General features: G+C 32.5%; 3 protein-coding genes and 1 long non-coding RNA gene across 4 annotated transcripts; 2 read left to right on the top strand and 2 right to left on the bottom strand.

The window, feature by feature from the left end:
* Nucleotides 1-1,005: 1,005 nt before the first annotated feature.
* Nucleotides 1,006-3,224, top strand: LOC138942114 (uncharacterized). Its single transcript, XR_011448272.1, has 3 exons — nucleotides 1,006-1,274; nucleotides 2,327-2,488; nucleotides 3,008-3,224. It is a non-coding gene; the product is annotated as an uncharacterized lncRNA (long non-coding RNA).
* Nucleotides 3,225-6,831: 3,607 nt separating this feature from the next.
* On the top strand, nucleotides 6,832-8,242 carry Oda (Ornithine decarboxylase antizyme; the record flags this gene model as incomplete). Its single annotated transcript, XM_070312199.1, has 4 exons — nucleotides 6,832-6,963; nucleotides 7,100-7,349; nucleotides 7,446-7,601; nucleotides 7,777-8,242. Coding segments are annotated over 3 exons (498 nt in total), but the record flags the coding sequence as incomplete, so codon positions are not given.
* Nucleotides 8,243-9,952: 1,710 nt separating this feature from the next.
* Row (relative of woc) lies at nucleotides 9,953-16,247 on the bottom strand. Its single transcript, XM_070312148.1, has 20 exons — nucleotides 16,087-16,247; nucleotides 15,522-15,675; nucleotides 15,349-15,437; nucleotides 15,216-15,276; nucleotides 15,002-15,131; nucleotides 14,860-14,918; nucleotides 14,662-14,730; nucleotides 14,501-14,564; nucleotides 14,272-14,403; nucleotides 14,032-14,202; nucleotides 13,458-13,948; nucleotides 12,941-13,391; nucleotides 12,429-12,829; nucleotides 12,114-12,342; nucleotides 11,795-11,964; nucleotides 11,513-11,705; nucleotides 10,695-10,908; nucleotides 10,436-10,626; nucleotides 10,258-10,364; nucleotides 9,953-10,184 (listed from the first exon to the last, which is right to left on the bottom strand). The coding sequence occupies exons 1-20, from the start codon at nucleotides 16,245-16,247 to the stop codon at nucleotides 10,146-10,148; spliced, it is 3,576 nt and encodes a 1,191-aa protein (XP_070168249.1). The 3' UTR covers nucleotides 9,953-10,145.
* A 151-nt stretch (nucleotides 16,248-16,398) lies between these two features.
* On the bottom strand, nucleotides 16,399-17,769 carry Srprbeta (signal recognition particle receptor beta). Its single transcript, XM_070312149.1, has 4 exons — nucleotides 17,554-17,769; nucleotides 17,054-17,220; nucleotides 16,829-16,968; nucleotides 16,399-16,732 (listed from the first exon to the last, which is right to left on the bottom strand). The coding sequence occupies exons 1-4, from the start codon at nucleotides 17,645-17,647 to the stop codon at nucleotides 16,399-16,401; spliced, it is 735 nt and encodes a 244-aa protein (XP_070168250.1). The 5' UTR covers nucleotides 17,648-17,769.
* Between the last annotated feature and the right edge of the window lie 6,061 nt (nucleotides 17,770-23,830).

The following is a 23,830-nucleotide window of genomic DNA, read 5'->3' as shown; positions in this document are numbered from 1 at the left end:
GGTAAAAACAGCTCTATTTAACCACATTAATAAAAGTTTAAAAAAGTTATTCTTAAAAAAATATTTTTTTTAATTCTTATTAATGTTGTTAAATAGAACTGTTTTTGCCATGAAACTTTTGTATAAAACATTTCTTGATTCTTGATCTCAAATAATTTTCGAGATATATCGAGAGAAGCGAAAAGCCTCTACATATGAGGTGCTTTCACCCCTTACATTCGTTCTTGGGCTGCAACCTACAACTGAAAATTTCTAAATTCGTCTATTGACCCCCTACATATCTATAAAAAATATATATATATATATACACACAGGGTGGGGCATTTATATTGAAACACCTAAATATCTAAAAAATAAAGCAAGATAGAAAGAAATATTTCAGACAAAAGTTGTTCGGTTCTAAGGGGGTCATAAGATGGTGCCATTAGTTTGACCTTGGGTGAAAATTTCAATGTCAATCTTGTTTTATTTTCTTTACACTGATTGATGTCTTTCATTTTTTGAGCTTAAAATATTAAGATAACATTATTGCAAAATAAATAATTTTATAAGATATTTCATAATTTATATAAAATTATGTCAAAGTAAAGTAATAAAATAAAGTATAAAATATCTCGTAAACTATTAAACTTTTGGCCATCATACCCCTATAACTTTTTATGCAGAATATTGCAAGGAATCGATTTATGTAAAAAAATTGGAGTGTTTCCATTTAAAAAAAAACAAGATTGAAATCTCCGAACCGCTTCCACCCAAGATCAAACTGTATATATGTATATAAAAACTTAGAATTTCTATTATAAATACTTTCTTTTTGATAATTTGTATATTAAGTAAATATTTAGAAGTAAAGCTCAATAATCAGAATGAAGAACCGTCGCGTTTGATTCTGGATTATTCGCATTCGAAAGTCCGCGGTCGACGCATGTGCGGAGATCTATTACGCGTTTGATTCGCGGAAGATCCCTTTCCCAATGTCACGTGGCACGAAGCCGTGCGCTACACTCGTCGAGGCCACTGTGGCTCCAACAGTGTCACTTGGAACGCTGTAACGAGCGCATCTGATCTTGCGCGTTTCAGTTTTAACGAAAGCCATCGCTCGCAATCATTACTCGTCGATCGCTGTTCCAGCGAATATTTCGCGGTGGACCAGTGCATTTAAAGCCGCCAAAATTTTACGAAGAAAAAAGTATGAGTATTAACTCCAGTCGGTCGTTAAGTAATAGTGAAAGTAGTAAAAAGCCGATAATGCCGAGTTTAATTTCCAGTAATTGGTGAGTATATATAGCGGCGCGACAAGTATATGTAACTACGCCATTTTTGTCTCGCCTTCTCCGCCATTTTGCATCTTGCAATCTTTCTGTGATCAGCGATTTTACCTTTTTCTCTTTTTTCTTTTTTTTTTTATTCTTTCCACTACGCTTTTGTTCTCTCTCTCTCTCTCTCTCTCTCTCTCTCTCTCTCTCTCTCTCTCTTTCTCTCTCTCTCTCCCCGTCTGGGCCGGACAATGAGCATAAGAATTGTCATAATCGTTGCCAATACAGTCGTAAACATAAGTCGGAGGTATAAATTAAGGTAAAATGATTGATCCGTTAATGTTCGACACATGTAACGGATACGGCCTAAATGTTGACTTAAATCTTCGATTTGTTTACTTTATTAGGATCGGTTGCGACAATCTTTGTGCTCAGGACCTCTTTGTTTATAAACTGTCGGATCTTATTGCAACTATTGTCGCGCGGCGTTCTTTCTCGTTTAAGCGATCGTAATACAAAACAGCTTGCGTCAGACGCATATATAATATTTCATTGTTATCGAATGGCTTGAAAGAATGCGAGTTGATGATCCTATTTGATCCTATTTCTCGTGATAACGAACGTATGAGCGAGACGTCTTCTTCAAGAATCATTCGTAGAAAGACGTGAAGAAGATACGTGGAATATATGCCGTCAGTATCCTCATCAGCTGTTCCGTTAGACAATCACGTCAGCAGAATCGCGTAGCTTTTGACGTCTTCATTTTTATTAAATAGAGCTTTCGGAGCAAGCGCTATCGAGTTTATATTTGTGTATTGCGATTCGCAATTACGTTTGCATAATTGAAAAAAAAAAAAAAAAAAAAAAAACCGGTAACGTTATCTTCTAGTAGAAGTAGCTGATGAGCAATACGATATCTGATAAATGATAATGATAATCTCAGTGAGATCAAAGTACAAATATATTTTTTGTGATGCATATATTAACTATCCCAGACATTTCTTTAACATCTCTTCAGCTATCATAAAATGTATATTTATAGAGAAATAATGTCTTTTTGTTCTGAGTAGACTTATCTGGACAAGATGAAAGCACTTGTGGGTATACTATCTCTTCATCCGAGCTATACAACTTTCTATACCTCAAACGCATAGGATATTCTCTCTATAATGAACTCTTTTGATAAAAATTTAACTTAAAAACAGCTAATTGTGCGTAATCAACGTAGAAACGTAAGATCCTGTTTTTTATCTTAGAACATTTCTTGCTTAGTTTGCCTTTATCTCCGCTATATAAAACTAACTAAGAAGTCACGTAACCAAGTTTCATATATTAATCCTCAAAAGTAATGAATTTATCTGATATTAAAATCTAAAAGAGATAAAGATTTAATAATAATCACCGCGCGCTCTTATCGGCTATTTAATCAGCGTCTTATACTTGAAGAAAAATTCAAGTCTTAATATGAATAAAATATCTAAAATATATTTATATATTTTATACATATTATAGTTTTATTATTTTCAATTTTTATAATGATTTTCTAATCCGTCTATATTTTATATTTATCAGTTTAATTATACTACAATTGCTTAATAATTATCATAAAAAATTGGAAAAATATACTGTGTTAAACTCCATAAGAAAATGAAAATGTTTTATTATTCTGTGTCAGGTCCTCCTATGTCAAATTATCTAGATCTTTATCACTTTGTTAATAATGAAAATAATGTGTGTGATTTATATATTAGGTGTACAACTTTGCTTCCGCCGTTTTCCTATAGATGACTTTAGCGGTAAGTAGTGGTCGAAATAAATAGATCATAGACGTCATGCAATAAACTTGGGCATTTGTCAACATAAGCCCATAGAAACATTAGTCGATTTGTGTCTGCATTATAAAGTTATTCTCGATTGAAAATGTCAGTTTACGAGCCAAATTCTCGTCATTTGCGGGAGGTTTTAATTTTCTGCTTCAATATGAAGAAATCTGCGGCTGAGGCTCATCGAATGCTCTCAAATACTTATGGTGAAGCCGCTATTAGTGAAAGAACGTGTCGTGAGTGGTTTCAACGCTTCAAGAACGGTGATTTTCACGTCGTAGACCGGCATAGCGGTGGAAGAGAGAAGGTTTTCGAAGATGCAGAATTGGAAGCATTACTTAATGAAGACTCGAGTCAAAGTCAAAAAGAATTGGCACGATCATTGGGAGTGAATCATAAATGTATAACCAGTTTTTTACAATAAAGCCTCGAATTTCGGAAAAAAAACGGCGGAAGCAAAGTTGTACACCTAATAGCTCCCTCTAGTAATATACGATCGTGCTCATTCGTGTGAAACACGAACGGTAGGCCGTTGAAGCAGCGACATTGGCTTTGTGCTTTTTTTTTTACACGTCAGGTTACCTCGTGTCTCGGTCAATCGATACACTTAGTCAGCAAAATCGCTTTGTCTTTTATCTTATGATTACATCTTTCGATCATCGCGAACAAAACACGATTTTTGCAAAGCTGCGATCGAATTCGTTATCAATTGTTCTAAACGATTGAGACGAATAAAGAGAAAAAAAATGCACGATGACTCGTCATTTCATTAAATTGTATTCTTTTTTTTTCTCTCTCTCTAAGACGATAACACACGTGATAACGCTGATGAACGCTAACATGATGCGAAATCATGCTCATATCGCAATGATACGCGGACAATAGATGGAGTTCTGTCTTTTAAGCTTCAATTACTTTGCTGTGAACAAATTACATTATTTCGCCACTAAACATGTATTTTATCTACAGTTTATTTATAATTCTTAAAAAATTTCAATAATTTTCTTAATAAATAAATACAATAAATTTTATAATAAAATCTACATTCTTAATACAAGTGCACAATCGATTATTAATATACTGTAAATATCGTTATCTATTTTTAACATTATTACTCACATTCCTATGTGATAAGGAAAATGTTTCATTATTGATAATTCTAAAATGCTATTTCAAACAGTTTCTCGTTATTGCGCAAATATTTCTTATGTAATTTCTACCAATTGTATGAATTGTATTTAGCGAGTCACCTTATTGTGGCTAATAGTTATGAATAATAAGTGCAACGAGTCATTCTCTTGTTCGTGCAACGGCAAATATATATTCTTTCAAATAACGAATATAATACAAATACGAATTTTGTAATATTCGCACATTGTATTTTTTCTTCCTTTTTACAATTGAGTTTTCATTTTAATCAATAAAAAATAATATATACATAAAACAAATGCAAAAACGTTCCTATGGTTCGTTCAATGTATTTACTTTAGCGCGAGTTGCTACGTCAAACGATTCATCACGAACAATATTATTGGCACAAAAACATTTTGTCTCGTGGAAGAATACAATTGATGGTTATATCAGAAGCTTGAGAGCGCCTCTAATCAAATTTACCAATCGACTCCGAGAAGCTTCCAGAGAGAATAATAAAACCCGAACGGAGCTCTGAGCACAGAAACACGCAAGGTCGTTGCGCGAACTGTCACGGAACAGAGGCAATAGATTTATTCTAGTTAAATTTTGTCTTTTGTGCTTCATTCTTATACGTAAGATATGTGTATAATTACATATATATATATTTTGTTTTTTTGTTAAATTAGATATCGAACAATGCGGCGTATAGTCCGGTTTTATCCCATTCTGACATATCGCAACAGATAATGAATATTATTATGCTATATTAAACATTTGAACGTAAATAGATGACCTATTGTTATGTATCGATAACATTTGAACTTGGAAACTGCTTTTAATCATATCTTCGACTTTTATTGAAGACTTGACATTTTTCATACATTTAGTACTAATTATAATAAAAATCCCGCATAAAATTTATTATCGCATCATTTTAAATTAAAGTTAATGTAGATGTAGAAATAAAATATGCAACATATTTCATTTGTCGATTATACGTTTTTATATCGTACAGTAGAAAAGATTGAGTCTGTGTTATATATTAAACTGATCGTACACAATTGATATTATCAATAAAATTATTGTCGATTCATCGATTTTTCATAATTCCAATTCTAAAATTGCAATCTCGAGTACTGATTGTAATCAGAGTATTTTAAATAAGGAACATAACACTTGAAGGAAAACCATTTAATAAATATTGATAATATATCAATACTCTTTCTTTCTTTCTCTCTCTCTATCAGATCCACGCATTGATAAATCTAACGAATTATTAATCACAATATCCAAAACATGGGATATTTATCGTGTAAATTTTGTTACTACAAATTTATATAATATATTAATATGTTTAAAAAATGCTAACGTATGAGACGATGATATGATTGTGGTTTGAAGATTGACTATTCGTATTATCTGTTGGATACTGCGCAGCAAGAGTAGCCGAGAATATTTATAAATTGTTGCCCGATGCACAATTAAATTGCTCGTTTACAAAATATTGCAAGTGCACACTCACAGCTTACTTACGTAAGCACCGACATTTACCAATGTCAATAGGCGAAACACCGTTACATTTAGCACGTGTCGCGAAGTATCGGGCCAGAAATGTAAAATATGTAAGCAAAAGCAATCGGTTTCTCTCGGTTGCAAAGCGCAATATACGCGTTATTTGTTTGGCGAGATGCCCATTTTAATGACGCCGATACGGTGGCCGACAATAACGGTCCGGTAATGCGGTCCGTCCACGCGTTGTACACATCTTATAAATCGCGTACGTCGGCCGCGCGGCACAGCAGTCGCTCATTTTACCTTTAACCGCGTGTGAATGTAATTGTTTTCTCAAAGATCTGGTCGCGCGACCGGTCGGATCATCGCCACGCGTCATTATTAAACACTCCCTGTCGATTTTGCTGCGTCACAGCAGAAATTTCCGCTAATAATGCCAAGGTAGACATTCCACGTTTCTTTATTGTGTGTCTCTAGGAAATGATCTCAAGGAAACGGCATATTATCGATGTAACGTCGGTTAAAGTGTTGATGATCTTTATTATTCTTGTAGTCGTGCATTTTCATCGTGAAATTATCAATAGAAAAATCTAATACAAAACTATGTATCGTACGGTTTATCTAATTCTTGAAATAAATTGATTGTATCGATTGGAGGAAAGATGGAAAAAAAAAAAAACGTATTTTGAACTTACATAAGTACTCCATCAACAATTTCAAGATTCTTGGCATCTATGTACTGTTTATGCTCCAAACACGTCATCCTCTCTTTAAAGAATAACATCCCTTATCTCATGATGTCGATCAAACATTTATATATACGCTGAAAAAATAAATAATACATTTGCGTATTAATTTATTAATTTTTTTTCCTCTGTTTCCATAATCCTGAACGATTTTCGCACGCATTCTTACATTCTTATATACATTCTGTATGCTAATTATATATAATTAAACTCTTTTTGAACTTACAATTAGATTTATGATTAATGTAAAAGTTAAGATTAATATTTCTAATAATTAAAAATGTTCCAGTGAAATGTCTAGTAAATGCATGGACGAGAGCCTAGAAGAAGGTTCTAGACTGCAACAGCATTACTGTATAACGCTGGGCGTGGGGCCTCTGTGGTGGTCCTGATGTGCCCCATGCCGCATTGTCTGTATCTACAGTCAACACAGAGAGCCGCGGCGTGGGGATCAAGCAGAGTCAGCTCTCTGTGAGCTCCCACATTGTGCAAGTACGTACTTTAAGGAGGAGGTAGAAACCACTTTTAGAAACGAGAAATAATTTTTTTATGATTGCGCGAATGCGAAATAAAGTATATATTTCCGATGGACGAGTAAAGTTTTAATTTTCTTTGTCACGATACACAGGAGGATGAATTGTTGAAAGCTGTAAGAAGTAACGAACCATTGCGTCTAACATTCACTCTCCACTTAACCGAGAGTACATCTGTCGAATGGGAGACCGTAGCGTGGCGCCGTTGTCTATACATTCGTGTACCGAGCTGTCTTCTGCCCGAAGGATCAAAAGAAGGCTTTGTCTCGCTCCTAGAATATGCCGAAGAGACACTACGCTGCACCAATATCATTGTCTGCCTTCGTAAAGATAGATCAGATCGAGGTACTTGTCGCTTGCCATTCTTTGGCACAAACGTCACAGACTTTTGCGTCGACGAAAAAGATTCACCGTCTAAATCGTTCTGTTGTTATGGTCTAGCAATGCTGGTTCGTACCTTCATGTTCTTGGGCTTCACGGTCCTGCCACCAACTCATGCCTTGGTACCGCCAGGCAGTGATGCTGGCAATCTCTACATGCTCTATGCCATCGAGTAATCGGCAAAGCAGTTCGGCCTCTCTCAAATTTAACGCACAGGTATTGAGTCAAGAGAAGAGATATTGGAAATTTCTCAATTCTCTACAATTTTTTTTATATTAGTCGATTTATTTAACCGCTTTCTGTTCATTAATAATCAGTTCTCACTTTTTTATGCATTTATTATATTATTTTAGGTATAATTATTTGAATTTTGTTATATTTTATATTACAGGTACCGCGCCACATATAGTTCGAGTCTGAAATTCTGAAAAGGAGACAATTGCAAAATTCAGAAAAATGATTCAATGTTTATCTTACATATTTTTAAGTTTTGCTATATGTACATCATAATTTGCATTTTATTAGTTTCAAATTCGGAGATTTATAAGTTTCGACAAAAATTATTCTAGAAATTTGACAATGCGAAAAAAGAATTTACATTAGGCAATCACAGAGGACACCTTGGCGTTAAATTTAAGAGGCTTGATGAAAAAAACATAGTCGGGAATACGTAGAACGCGTATATAAAAGGCTTTCGATGGATATATCGATTCATTCTCTTGAACATAATGTTAATAATTATTGTAAGAGCATATAAGCTGCTGACAAAGCTTCCCACGTGACGAAATTTGACGGAATTTGGAGTCGTATATTAACAACTGAACGCGACAACAAACTGTTAAATTTTAGAGAAAATTTATTATCGATATATCTCAATGTTAATCGTGGCAGATTGGGTATCACCACAATATTTTTCGTTAATATAAGTACACTTCCTTATCTATAAGTATTATTGATCATATCTAATCTAGATTTAATATCTGCATTGTTCGAGTGCCGATGAAATTCATTCAATAGTTTATTTTTCATCCTTCTTAATGATACATAAATTAGTGACACTGATATCCTTTATAAAAAATTAATTGATATTCTTTACAACAGATGTGTGACTGCAAGATGTAATTATTCCTTTGTAGTTCTGTGGATAGTTAATTTCTATTAAGTAAAAAAACTGCAAAAGTATAAAGTAAAAAAAAGTTTTGTCCAGTGAATTGACTTTTCATGGAAATCTAAAATCTTTGAGATCTTTTTGAAATATGCAGTACTCTCCAATCTAAAGCAGTGCTTACTGGACAGCACATTTAAAAAAATTAGATTTTAAATTAGAAACATTATGTTATACTATATGATAATTTAAAAAAATAATATATTTTGCGTAAATATTTTTTTCAATTTACTTAAAATTGCGAAGTACAGGATTATTATAAATCGTATTCATCGTTATATATACATATAAGAGAGCCTTATTATTTTATTAACTTTTCTTTAATAGTATAGATTCTTAAGTATAAGTATAGTATCTGGTAATCCCCAATCAGTTAACATTGAAGAGATTTTGCTAATAAATGCGTTCTTTAGTGTTGATTTGATAATGGACAACATAAAAAATATAAAAATATAAAAAAATGAAAAATATCACAAAAAGAATAAAAAAAAAGTGTTAATAGCTTATTAGGAATATAGATAAAGATAAGTACAGAATGACGGACTATATTGTATGTTAACTTCACGCAATTATCGAAAATTTTGCCTTAAGTTTTTAAATTGATAAACAATTCCGTGCGTTTTATCTCGTCAGTTAGTATTATATATTCGTATCTCTGACATACACAAATACACACACACATGAGAAGTAAATATGTATGCATTTCTTATTCATACATGAAGACGTAATTACTAAATAAACATTTAATAAAACTCTGTATTATTACTTCTTGTTCATCAAATATGTTTACTTGAAACAGTTTATTGATTTCTGTACTGTGCAAGTGTTTTTGTTTAATGCAATAACCTTTATGTGCAAAATGTAATTAAAATATACTATTGATTACGTAAGTAAAATAAATATAACGTAATTAAAACGTTTAATTATGATATGTAACTAAATACACTTTATATATTATATTACTACATAAACTAATTTTTTATATAATGAGGAAATATTAGTAAATTATAAAGTATACTTGCCTTTGCTTTATATATAATTCCTATGTATGTAATTTGACATACACAATTCTCTATTAGTATCAATATACAAAACAACATACAATAATTATTGTATGTCTTTTCTAATTATATCAATATATAACAAGTATATATTTAGCTTATGTATTTTGAAACATAAGCAAAAACTTAGCATTAAACTATATTATTATGTTTTTCGTGTTTATTATTTTTCGTTGATTAACTGTTCAAATTAAAAAAAACATACATAAATTCAAATGTCAATGTATAATATTGTACAACAATGATATGACAAAATAAGTCTGGATTAAGAAAATAATTTTGAATATTCTTTTTTGATTCTATAACACAATTTATAAAAGTTTTATTCCAATTTTTTTAAATGCTATAGAATCGAAAAAAAGATTCAAAATTGTGAAAAGATTAAATATAGCAGATTCTTGTTATTAACTAGATAAAGTAATGTTTTACATATTTTTTTCACAAAAAAGTTTCATATGTTTATATATCTCAATCATCCTAATACAGCAATTATTTCATTCATATTGATAGCAATTACATTTTTGTTTTTGTCATTTAATTGCATGAATTGGATTTCTCATATGCTTCAGCTTCCTATAATCAATTAAAAGAATGAGAATTAGATAGATAAGAACAAAAAAATGTTATAGATAAAAATATGTCATACCTCAGAAGAGGTTCTCGGAACTAATCCTAAACTGTCGAGCATACCAGATGGTGCCGATTCTTCAATAGGACGTGCTAATACCTTTTTACATTTTGTTAAGTGTCTTGCTGCAATATGACACCAATTTATATTAATCTGTATCAATAACATATTATATTTATTTGTACCACTACTATACCTAATTGATTGCCGTCAGTCGACGTGTAACCGCACGGACACTGTAGTTTTTTTTCTAGCGGGATGTTAATTAAAGGAGATGGCACGATCAAACTGGTTTTCGGCCTTTCATTATGAATTTGTTGTTGATGTTCTTGGAATGCGCGCCAACAGCATGTGACATAACGGCACTGTTGACATCGCTGTTCGCCTCTGTTCATTAAATGATTTATGTAATATAGTTTATTAAGATTATTTTGAATTTAAAATAATATGCTTACGGATAATGCTCTTCTTCATCAATATCTTCTTCGCATTCTTGGCATGCTAAATATCTGGTGGAAATGTTCACTGTTATTGGACCAGTACTCCATTTTTGTATTTTTTCGTCCGGTGGTAACTCGGGCGGTGGACTATCTATAGTAAATCGTATCATTTCTGGTCGTTCTTTTGGGACCATTATTCCACTTTTACTAGCAGAATATGGTAACGCTTCTGTAAATATTTGTTACACTATTAAATAAAATAGAAACAATAATCTTTTCACACAATAAATAAGAAAAATATATTCAAAATAGAAATAAAAATGAGATACAACCAATATGAGAAATATACATATAAAGTATAATTAACTTTACATTTCAGTTCTGGTTAATCAATTAAATTATTAACGGGGTTATTATATTATAGATTCCTTTATTATAGAGATCCTTATATTATAGAGATTCCTGTTTTGTTTTTAAAATATCCTACAAATTTCCAAGATATAATAATATGCATTAATGAAATATGTTGCAATTTTAATTTTACATGTATTACTAAAAAGTAGTATAGTAAAATAATAAAATCAATATATGGTGATGTTGTGTATTCAGTTTATACACGCGCGCGCGCGCGCACCTACACGCATATATATATATATATACATATATATATATATATATATATATATATATATATATATAAAACGTAGTGTTTTCTAATAATTCTATTAACTATATCGGAATTTTATACTATCATCAAGATTTTATAACAACTTTTTTGTTATATATCAAGTTGTTTTATAATATATAGCGTAGGTTTATAAATACATACTTACTTGAATTAAAGACATAGTCATGTAATTCTCGCTGATGTATCGTCAACGAACTTTTTTGATTGAACCAGAGACAACATTTTGAACACTTATTGCCTTTTCCTTGATCCCTTCTTACAATGTGCCTTTGCATGTGGGACAAGTAAACATGAACATTGGACGCGCTCGGATTACCCTCGTTCACAAATTGTATTACCTTTTCGCAATAGTATCATTTGTTTAATCCATATTAATAAGCTAGAAAAGAGAAATATATTCGCAGTATGACAGTTTTTTTATTCTTACCTTGAGGCAGTAAGGGCATTGTAATCCTTCGCCTTTATCATGGACTTTATAATAATGATCTATGACATCCTTATGACTGGACGTGCGATAACCGCAACTTTCGCAACGATATGGCATCTCCGAAGGACAATGCATTAATGACAAGTGCTCGATTAACGATTTGCTTTTTCCTAAACAAGAAACGTACATAAGAAAAGTAATTCTCTCAACTTCTTTCTCATGGTATATATATATATTTTTTTAATCATTTAATTTCTTAATTTTCATAATTATGAGCAATTGTAAAACGGGTATGGGAAATATCGATATGTTAACTTACCGAATTTCTCTTCACAAATAGCGCAAACTACCATGAGACCATCAGAATGACCAAAATTGCTGTGTGTTTCTGTCACATGTGTAAGCATTTGATGCTGCGATGAAAGCGCGGTGCAACAGTAGCGGCATACCGACAATTCCGATTGACCAGGTACTTGCGGGGGTACATGACTAACCATATGCTCCATCACTTCGGTATTAGATCTCATCACCGTCGTGCAGAGGAAACACTAAGTCAAAAAGATATATATATCTCAGGCGTTACAAAATATGCTGATATAGTATGACTTTTCAAACTAGTAAGCTTCAAACGAACCTTGAAATATAATGGAGATCTGCGTTCCTTTAAAATTAGGTTCTTATCACCTTCCATTGTAGCATAATACAATTCTTGGAGCTGAATTTGATCTTTCGATTCCTTTTCGTCTTTATCATCTTTTTCTTTATTATTCTTGAAATCGATCGCAGTTCTTTGTAGTTCGTGTTCCGAAGTTGTTACAGAATGAATCCGTTTTCTTCCCCGTTTCAGACTAGGTTTTACTGGAATCATATCAGGGATTTTAATGTTCTGAGACGATGCTACATCAGTTATTGGAATTGAATCTTTTGTGGATATAACTGATATCCCTGTATCTATTATTGATTGGTTGGGTGAATAAGACCAATTATGAAATGGATTAGCAGCGATTTTTGTTAAACGATCCAACAGATTGTCGCCTAAAAAGATATATAATCTTATTAATTTATTTGAAGATGCAAGAATACTGAATACATGGACAATGAAAAGTTATTATTTTGTCAGAATAATAAAATTATTTTACTACTTACTGGAATCGAGTTTGGTTTGTTCTGCGATGTGTCGAATAATATTGTCAAACGCACGTTCCGATGTACCTCCATACATCTCTCTCCATATTAACTCATCTAAGAACTGTTGTATCATTTGTCTACTAAGCAAACTCAACGTGTTTTGAAACATTCTTGGCACAATTTTTCTAAGATATTCCATAATATGGTAATTACTCATGAAGTTTCTAGATGTCTGTTCTGCAAATGCAGATTGCATGACATGATTGTAGCCCATATCATGCAGGGTACTTTTGTCAACAGTAAAGTCAGTCATTATTTTCGAATCTGTATGAACCCATTCTTTCAACGGGTGTAAGATATTATTAAATCGTCTTTTGAATGACCTATCTCCGTTCTGCATTGGTTCGCAAGCGCGCAATCGTATGTCCAATGTAGATGGATCCAGAACACCAAGAACCTCGACTTTAACCTAGATATGGGAGCCGAATTACATAAAGGATCTCTATTAAGATGTCAAGATGTCAAGATATTTCACCTGTCGCAAATGTCCATCTTGCGATGTGGTACCCAGACTAATTACACCAATCTGTATCACTGAATTTTTACCGCCCATTTTATGACTCTTGTCCCATACTGCTGCTGTACAAATACTACGTAGATTCGTATAAAAGTTTTTCAAATATATATTAGACACTTTCACCCAGGAGACTACATTTTGCACATTAGTCTGACATGCCCAATGATAAATCAACTTTAACAGAACTGTAGGTGTGTAAGGAGCCCCTTGAAAGAGAGAACCAGAAAAAACGGAAACAAATCTGTCAGGACAACAACTAGATATCCAAACATAACCGCCAGAATAAGGGAATGTTCCTTGATCGCTGTACATTCCTAACTTGAGTTTAGTCTTTTGATAATTTGAGCTATGTTGCAAACAATATTGTTCCGATCTTACTAAACCTTGCTGTATTAACCATTCGGCGAATTTCGTAGCAGAAAACATGAGCACACTTTTAACTTTAGCATCTAAAAAATTTCGTTAATTATTACAACTGTATTTAATATTATATTGTTATACACAGTAGTAAACATAAAAAAAATTTTTATACCTAATGCTTGTCTTTCTTTTTGTGCAATTTGCGATCCGATATCTTTGCTATGTAAATTTGGTCTTGCTACTACTACTAGGGATGGAAAAGTTCGACCGCCAGTAGTTTTGTTAAACGTAAATTCTCTGCCATCAGGCTGGTTCTTCTTAGCTTCATCAATCTGTTCACTGACTACAAAACATTCAATAATGAGTATTATTAATTAGCCAATATATTAACATCGCAATATTTTGTTTTAACCTGTATTAAAGCCAACAGATATTCCTCCTATACTAGTGTGCTCAGTAGGTTTGACAGTTGGTTGACTTACTGATTGATGCTTATTAACAGTTTTTATCCTAAGATTTGTCGTACCTTGTGGAATAGTAGCAGCTGAAGAATCAATATTATATATCAATATTATGTAATATATTTTATTAGTTATCCTCATGCAATAATATTAATTTAAAAAATGTAGTTATATTTTTACTTGATGTAACAACATGCGTTGCTGGTCCAATCTTTGGTCTCAAACGAGTAACTGTGGATGCAGGCTATAAGAAAATATGATACTCATGTACTCATTGATTACAGAATACAAAATGTAAAGAATTCTTTTTTCTATTTCTATTTTTATTTTCATAAAAATACCTCCTCTATAATATCAGGTTGTTGTGACTGAAGAACTTTTGTCCTCCGTCCAGATCTGGTATACTTGTACTAAAGAAAATTAATATGTAATTAGTATTTTAATGAAAGTTTAGACTTCAATAATAATAATAATAATAATAATAATAATAATAATAATAATAAAAAAAAAAACGAATATACAAATTAAATTAACAATACATTTTCTTGTTGAGGTTGTGCAGCGGTTGAAACCACAGATGTAGTTGTAGTAGTTGTTCCTGAAAAAGATCTTATTTATTTTATATAATTTCAATCACACAACTTTATATATATAATTCTAATTATATAAATAGCTTGTTACCTTGAGTTTGTGTAACAGATCCCACAATGACTCCCATACGTGGATCAACTACTAGCTGAATATTCCCTTGAGATCCAGTTGGATTACCAATATTTAGTTTAATTGGAGTTGAATTTTTGTTTTGCTGTGCCTAAAAATAAAAAAAATATTTCTTTATATATATATATAAATTTTTTAATATGTTTCATAATGTAAAACTCAGTGAAATACTTACAACATTTAAAATCTTAGGATTGTTCTGAATTACTGTCGATGTTGCTGTTGGGTTTGTAGGTCTACAAATGTTAACATAAATATATTAACATTGAATACTAAATTTTCATTTTCTCCCATAATTATATACTTACAATGTATACTGATAACCACTGACAACGCCTGCTTGACATACCAATTTACCACCATGATCTTTAACTAGTTCTTCTAATATAGCTGTAACCTGACAGAAAAGATCATATCAGAATCAAGATCATGACAGAAAATACATATGTACATTACTAAAAAATAATAAATCGATATTTACCTTATCGTAATCCTCTTTGAGTTTTGTCGTTGATATCAATTGTGCTTCACTCAGAGGCTCCTCTGTACACTCTAAATTTAATGTCATGTTGATTGGACGTCTGGTTAGAACAGAGCGTGTAAACAGCCTTGGTCTTGGCATTTTACCTATAGAGCTGTTGATATCAAAACATCAAACGCATATAATATGCAATTAATTTATTATTAGCTTAATAGATTTGTTCCAAATGTAATGCATGTAGAATATGTAAAACAGTGTCACAAGACACAAGATAGAAATTTTCTTTTGCATATATTTTATAAATAATAAATTTATATTACATACATATGTAAATAAGAAAGAAACAAGAATATACAAATAATGAAGGCTCTCTAAATAAAGAAAGCTTCTCTAACGCATTTATTATAATTTTTTTTTATTATTATAAGTTTTGCAGAGTTCATGGGTTAAATAGCGTATATACGTTACTACTGTCTGTTCCAAAAAGAACCGTTCGGCGTCGATTGAAGCAAAGAAAACTCAAACCGATTCCCAGTTGTCGTATATCATCGAGAGCTGGTCTTACCTGATTGCAAATAGAAGTGATAACTTGAAGCATCGAGGTACACCAATACACGATAACAGATGATAACCTAATCGTATCGGAAAACCAGGCGGCAAAATCTCACCGCATACGACTTTTCGACATGCGAAAACTCGCACGGTGATCGGGTCAGATGGCAGCATCGAGCAGTAATTTTTTGACCGATCTAGATATACATATCGTTGATCGGTCACATGTGTATTATTTTTTTTCTCTATCGAAAAAAGTTCACGTACGATCCAAAAATTATTTACAAATGAATAATTTATATTTAACAAAATCTGGTTTACATTATTAGGCAACTTTATGTAACCACTTGTTAAGTTCCTCGATATCGGCCGATGTTTGAGAATCTTTATTAAATGCATATGATTCTGCAAAATCAATGTGCGAATCCAAATGAGAAAATTCGAAATCTTTTCCCTGTTTTCCAAGGAAGACATTAGCTGAAGATGCATCTGTGGCTTCTAACTGATTAGTCTTTGTCATTCGCAGCAGATTTATTTCCTTTTCTAACATTGCTCTTATCACCATGCATCCCTTGGCCATAGTTTGATCCTGTTTATTACATAATATAAGAATGGGAACTTTCTGTATATTAGAATCTGATAACACATTATACAAATATCTGGAAAGAAAGAAAAAAATATGAACTATTAGATATGTTAAGATTTATTATTTCAAATCAATAGCATTTAGTTAAACTTATCGAATTTATACTTACTCAGCTACATCTCTAATCTCCTTCTGAATAGTCACTGAATCAATCACGTAAACCAGACCTCTGGCAGATGATTTATACTTTTCAAAGTATTTGCTGCGCAGTCGCTCATCTCCAGGAATATCCACTATTTTCAGAGAACTCTAAAATAAATAATTTTATAAGAATGATTACAATAAATATATAATCAGACTCTTAATATTTCATAAAATATTGCTTAAAACTTACATTATTGATTGCAACATCTCCTATATTTTCCTTAACAGATGTATATGTTTTGACAAATTTAGAACATAATAATCTTGCATAGATCAATGTTTTCCCACTGTCACTAAGACCTGTTAAAAGTATATTATGACCTGCACCTTTTCTTTTGCGCCAGAGTGCAAATAAAACTGCAAAAATTATATGTTGATTGAGATATTATATTTTAATCAATATATATTAAATGTAGGAAAATAGTTTCGATATAAAGACAATGGAAAGAATCTTTTTTCGTTATTAATTCAATCAACATTATTCTTAAAACAAACTGTGTATAGTTTATTTAAATAAAAAGAAAAAAAATAAGAATATATTTTCCATGAATTATAGAAAAAGTTATAGTAACTCTGAAGATACTTTGTAAGCGTAATAGAAATATGTACAGCAATCATGTATGTTTATCTTTAATATAAAAATATATTGAATGTAATAGTGTTATGGCAACTTGATAAACATGTAATTACCTAATGTTATAATAATAGCAAACACAGCGACCAGTATACCAAACAATTGTGATTTGCCATTTTCTTCCAATAGCGACTTTATATATTTCTCCATAATCTCGTAATCTGTAATTTTCTCGAGTCCTACGTCTCACACTCTCTAACGACCATATGCCAATGATACAAAATACAAATAATAATGAAAGGTTATACACAATATTGCAGAGGGACGTGCAATTCTTTAACAACAATTGCGACATCTGTACAAGCTTATCCAGCAATGAAACATTTATCTCCGTGAATTGAATTTGATTATATGATAATAAAGATTCCACGAGTTACCCTCGGAGCTTGCAGATGTAACTTACTCACAAATGATGTGTGCATTTTGTCGATAATTAACGCAAATAAGTTGTAGCTTGCGTGAGTTTCCTAAATATACCGCTTATTAGACAACGCGTATATTTCTAGATAAAAGAATATATAGACATGTAAACGCGTGCTCGAGAAAATATATAGATTATGGATAAAGAATGAAATATTAATCTGCAGGAAAAAGGTAAAATCGTTTCCATATTTGATTTACTCCTATGTTTGAGAGAGAGAGAGAGAAAGAGGACTTTCCAAAGCTCTCTTTCTCTTTCTAACTTTGACGCAACGCTGGATTGACACGTGCAGTCTTTATTTATCCATTCTACGTTTCGCGTTTATATTAATAAAGAATGTCGGGAGAATCGCATAAAGTGACAGGTAATTATCGTGTTGCGTTAATTAATCATGATTAGCCGTAATTTCCCGATCGGCTTGAACATTCGGAACATATAATTGATGTAATCATTTCAATGCGAGTAATTCGATTTAATTCGAACATTAGCCGTCAACAGCGCTCCATGTACGTGCATGAAGTTGACGTTGCGTACTTTCGAGACAAATATCAATTCGTTTAACGGCATCGAGTGTGCTTTGCGTTTCGCGTTACTTATCCGTTCTACGCGTCGCGTTTGTATTTCAATCATATAGGAAATATTGCATCGTATATTTATTATTATTTTATGATAAACTGCTTATATAATATTTTTTCATAACAATCCTGCTTATAATGGTTACAAAATGAGTCTGATAAAAATTGAATATTTATATGTAGTTTAATCATATTTCATGATACTATTCTTTTTAACCATATCGAATATGAATGTTTGTATAATTAGTTGATAATATATATATATATATATATATATATATATATATATATATATATATATATATATATATATATGATACAATACATTTACGAAATTTCATAAGTCAGTTGTGAAATAAGGGATTCAAAATCGCCATAAGATATGATAGATAAATTTTCTATCATTTTGTATCCAAGATTTTAAGCAGGAAGGACCGCCTTCACAGGAATTCTAATTCTATGTATATCTAATCCTTTTCTTTTTTTCTCTTTCCAGGTCGTTTCTCGGATTGTATCATATCTTTCACGCTAGGCGGATCTGCGTCAAATAATGCGCGCTTGTATCAGCTGGATCTATATTCTGCGGTAACAAGATGGAATACAGGAACAGCCTCGCGTGCTTGCATTTCCATACATGGCGAATCGAGGAAAAGGCGTTGCATCTTGGCATCTTTCGCGGCCATTTTTCTCGTCGACTCGTCGATCCGTATCCGTGAATTTATTGCTTCGACCGTGAGACGAGGACCGGACTTGATTCGCCACGCTTCGGAGAAGCTTCTTCGAGATAGCGCCTTGTCAATTCCTCTCCCCGCAATGGAAACATTCGGCGATACACATCGATTATTTACCCGCCGTCCCTGCAAATTCCACTCGTCCTTCCGTTTAATGGTGAGTCAAATCTTTAATTTATTTCTCGGTCTCTCTTGTGTCTTTCCTTTAGAAAGAAAATACCTTGTCCACTATACACTGTAAAAACATATGTAAAATTAGTATCTTAAATGAAATTAGTATATTATTAATCAGTGTATTATAAATGAAAAATAACTGTGAATAGTTATTGATAGTTAAAAGCGGTTAAAAGTATAATATGATTGCAAATCAAAAGGGAAAATCTCATCGAAGGGATCAGTTAATGACAATAGTTGTTCAATCAGTAATATTTTAAAATGCGTCTTATATTATAATATTATATATTGTTATACATTTATAGCGTGATATATTTTGTTAAAGAAATATTCAAGTTTAATCAAGAATTTTGTTTATTTTTTATAAATTTGTCACATCTTAAGAGCAAAAAAGTTTAATATCAAAAGAGTGTATATGAAATATAAATATAAAATTATACAATAAACAACAGAATTGTTATACATTCCTATTATTTATTGTGTAATTTTATACTTATTATTCATGTAATTTTTTTAAATATTTTTCTTAGTGTATGTCAAGTAGCACGGAACCTTGATATGGCTGCTTGGTTTTTTAACTTTTTCGCGCAATATATAGGTCGAAATTAAATATCAAAACTTCGGGAGCGTGTACGAGAACGATAAACTAAGAAAAAAAGTCCTTTAGAGATTTACTCGTTTTTGCTTTGTTTTGAAGAAAAACAAAAAAGAAACAACAAAATTTTCCACCCAAAAATTAAAAAAAAAAAAAAAAACTAAAATTATTAGATTTATCAAAAATTACCGTGAGATAAAAATTGTAGAGCATGGAATTAAGAAAAGAGAGTGAGTTAGAATTCTGAAGTAAAATTAGAAGATTATAAATGAATACGCGACAAGGCAAGATTATTGTATTTTAGTTTACGTTTACATTTCTGCTGTCATTAAGGAAATGATAATATGAATAAATAAGTGTACATAAATAAGTAAATGAGTGAAACATAAAAAGCTCTCATTTATTTAAATAATAAATATTTAAATAAACAGAATAGATACACACACACACACACACAATAATCTCGCGCTATCGTATATTTATTTACAATCCTCTCATTTTATTTCATGAGGATTTTAATTCAATCTCTTTTCTTAATTCCATATTCTACAACTTTTATCATGATATTTTTCGATAAATTTTAGTTTGTTTTAAGTTTTTTAGTGAAATTTTTTTTTGTGGTTTTCTTCAAAACAAAAAATTTTTTAAAAAAACTTTTTTTTTTTAGTTTACCTTCACACGCTCTCAAAGCTTTGACATTTAATTTCGGGACACTCTGTATAATGGTTTTTCTTTTTATTTCTAATATTTGAAATATACAGGGTGTAACAGAGCGCCCGTATCAGCAGTTTCTTGAGGAAACAACGCATTTTAGAGCTCTGCAACTTTTGCATGAAACATTTTTCACGAAAATGCGTTGTTTCCTCAAAAAACTGCTGATACGGTCGCTCTGTTACACCCTGTATATGCATTGCTCTTCCATTTTATGGATATGTTCTGAAATGTAATGTAAGTCATTCAATGCTATGTGTGACTTATGAAAAATTCCGATCGTCATATCGGCAAGTGTACGCGGCAACGATCGTTCGTATTTAATAACACGTCCCAGAGAGAGCTGCCATAAATTCGCCAGCACGTTCTTAATTACGCTCCCGCGCCGACCCTTGTTAAGTATGTATCAATTATCGGGTGGCACGATCGAGTCTCTCTCGGCGCGGCGCGAGAAGATGATAGGTTCCGGAGATCCTTAAGAGAAGCGTGTTGCTCTCGTTACCGACTCTCGTTTATCGCAAACGAAGCGATATTCGGGGCGCGTCGTTTAAACCCAATTCCAACGGTGTAATCGACGGTACAGCGCGCACGTTCCTAAAAATAATCATATCGGCGCGTTGTGGCGATCGGTCCGAACATTATTTACGAGCGTTCGAATCGCGATGGTTGGCCCTTTCGTTGCACAGACGAAAGGGGAATCAGACGATTCTTCATGGATCGAAGAGCGTAATACTTTCTTCGATCGAAGTTCAGGCAAGGAGAATGTAAAAATGGAGACACACATGATCGTGGTCTCTCGAACTACGTAAAAACGGGAACTTGATCTCACGGTAGGGGAAATCGTGCAAAAAAAGAATAACGATGTGATAAAGTGCGGGTAGAAAAAAAGACACCGATGGCGGTCCAGAATGTAGTCCACTAAGTAGAATACGCGATTGTGCGACCGTACAGAGAATTACTGCAATTATATATATACAGGGTGTCCGATTTTAAAGGACCCACTCAAATATCTCAGAAACACTGCGTTAAATCGAAAAATGTTTCAAACAAAAGTTGTGTGGCTTCAAGGGGGCCATAAGATGGTGACAATGATTTGATCTTAAAAAATCATTTGAAGGTCACGTGAAGATCAACTTTAAAATCTTAAATTGAAACCCCCATTTTTTATTTAGTATTCTTGTAGCTGATGTCAAGAGCTTTCCAAAACATTATAATAAACTATTTTTTTATTCAGTACTTTTTGAGTTATTTTATATTTTGATCTGACACCTTTTGATATAAAAAATTAAATATCTCATAAAATATTCAGTTTTCGATAATCTTACGTAATACTTTTATGTACAGAATAATGAGACAAATCAATTAGTGCAAAAAAAAAAAAAAAAAATTTAAAAAAATACATCGTAAATAAGTTTTTTTAAAACTATTATTTTTTTATACTAATTGATTTGTCTCATTATTCTGTACATAAAAGTATTACGGTAAGATTATCAAAAATTAACTATTTTATGAGATATTTAATTTTTTATATCAAAAGATGTCAGATTAAAATATAAAATAACTCAAAAAGTACTGAATAAAAAAATAATTTATTATAATGTTTTGGAAAGCTCTTGATGTCAGCTACAAGAATACTAAATAAAAAATGGAGGTTTCCATTTAAGATTTTAAAGTTGACCTTCACATGAGCTTCAAATGATTTTCCAAGATCAAATCATTGTCACCATCTTATGGCCCCCTTGAAGCCACACAACTTTTGTTTGAAACATTTTTCGATTTAACGCAGTCTTTCTGAGATATTTGAGTGGGTCCTTTAAAATGGGACACCCTGTATATCGCAAGAAGGAACAGCGCGCGTAACGCGCGGGATAAAACTGTTTTCTGGCCCGTAAATAATGCCGCCAAATAAATCGTCGAGCTTAAATCTTTTCTCGACTTTCTCGCATTGAGGACAACATCCTCTCCCGCGGGAACCAATTGCATGATAAAAAGCCGATCGATCGAAATAAAATTCCCGATTTACGAGTTCGATATTAAAATTGATCACGGTCGATGTTGCGGTCAGCTGTCTTATTTTAGACCGCAAAAAAAAAAAAAATTGCGCTTTAAGATTAAAAAGACTCAGATCGTATATAGATAGCAGAAGAACTTCGAATCGTTTAAGAACTTTAAGAGTTAAGATGATGGCGTTTGGCGCTCGTGATTTCTCGGGCTCAATTTAATTCGGCAATTTAACGGATTTACGAGAGAGAAAGCAAACCCGCTCATTCATGGGAGCGCTTGCCGCGTTAACGCTTCGCACGTAATTGCAATGGTCCGGCGTTAATCCGATCGGATTAATTTTTTCTGAATTCGGCCACGTTCCGTACGCGGCCGATCGATTACATCGACGGCCGTTCGCGCTCTCACACCTATAAGATTTAACGCCGCTAATGGATTCTCCGGATCGCGTAATTACGGAGTACGGGAGGCGCGAGATCTCGCACGTGTGCATCGCGGCCGTACTCGATCTCGCGCGTCTCTCGATCTTGAACGGGAAATAAATGTATAGGGTGTCCCCAATTTAAATGGCAAAACTTCAGGAGCGTGTAGGGGACTGAAAAGCTAAGACAGAAAGTCCTTTAGAGGTTTGCTCGTTTTCGCTCCATTTTGGAGAAAATCACAAAAAAAGAAACAAAACAAGTTTTCGTTCTTTTACTTATTTATTTACGTTTTATTTATGTTATCATCCATTTAACGCAGATATTGTTCAAAATGTTGCCCTCTCGCAGCAATGCAAGCATTACATCTAGCACTGACCTCATTAATGGCAGCTAGACATTGTTCTAGTGATATTTGGTGTACTGCATCTATGATTCGGTCTCTTAATTGCTCTCTTGAATCGATTGGCACCGTAAAGGATAACATCGAGTGTTTACATATGTAAGGAACCTTGAAGCAGAAAGTTTATTCGGTGCCAATCGACTCAAGAGAGCAACTGACAATGAGAGACTGAATTTTTGTGATTTTCTCTAAAAGGGAGCAAAAATTAGCAAATCTCTAAAGGACTTCCTGTCTAAGTTTTTCGGTCCCCTACACGCTCTTAAAGTTTTACCATTTAAATTGGGGTCATCCTGTATATTAATA

This window comes from Polyergus mexicanus, unplaced genomic scaffold (assembly GCF_030449975.1).
Source record: "Polyergus mexicanus isolate NDT 795.1 unplaced genomic scaffold, iyPolMexi1.0 SCAF_21, whole genome shotgun sequence".
Lineage (NCBI taxonomy): Eukaryota > Metazoa > Arthropoda > Insecta > Hymenoptera > Formicidae > Polyergus > Polyergus mexicanus.
The sequence above is the reverse complement of the archived record's forward strand: the minus strand, read 5'-3'. Positions and strand labels throughout refer to the sequence as shown.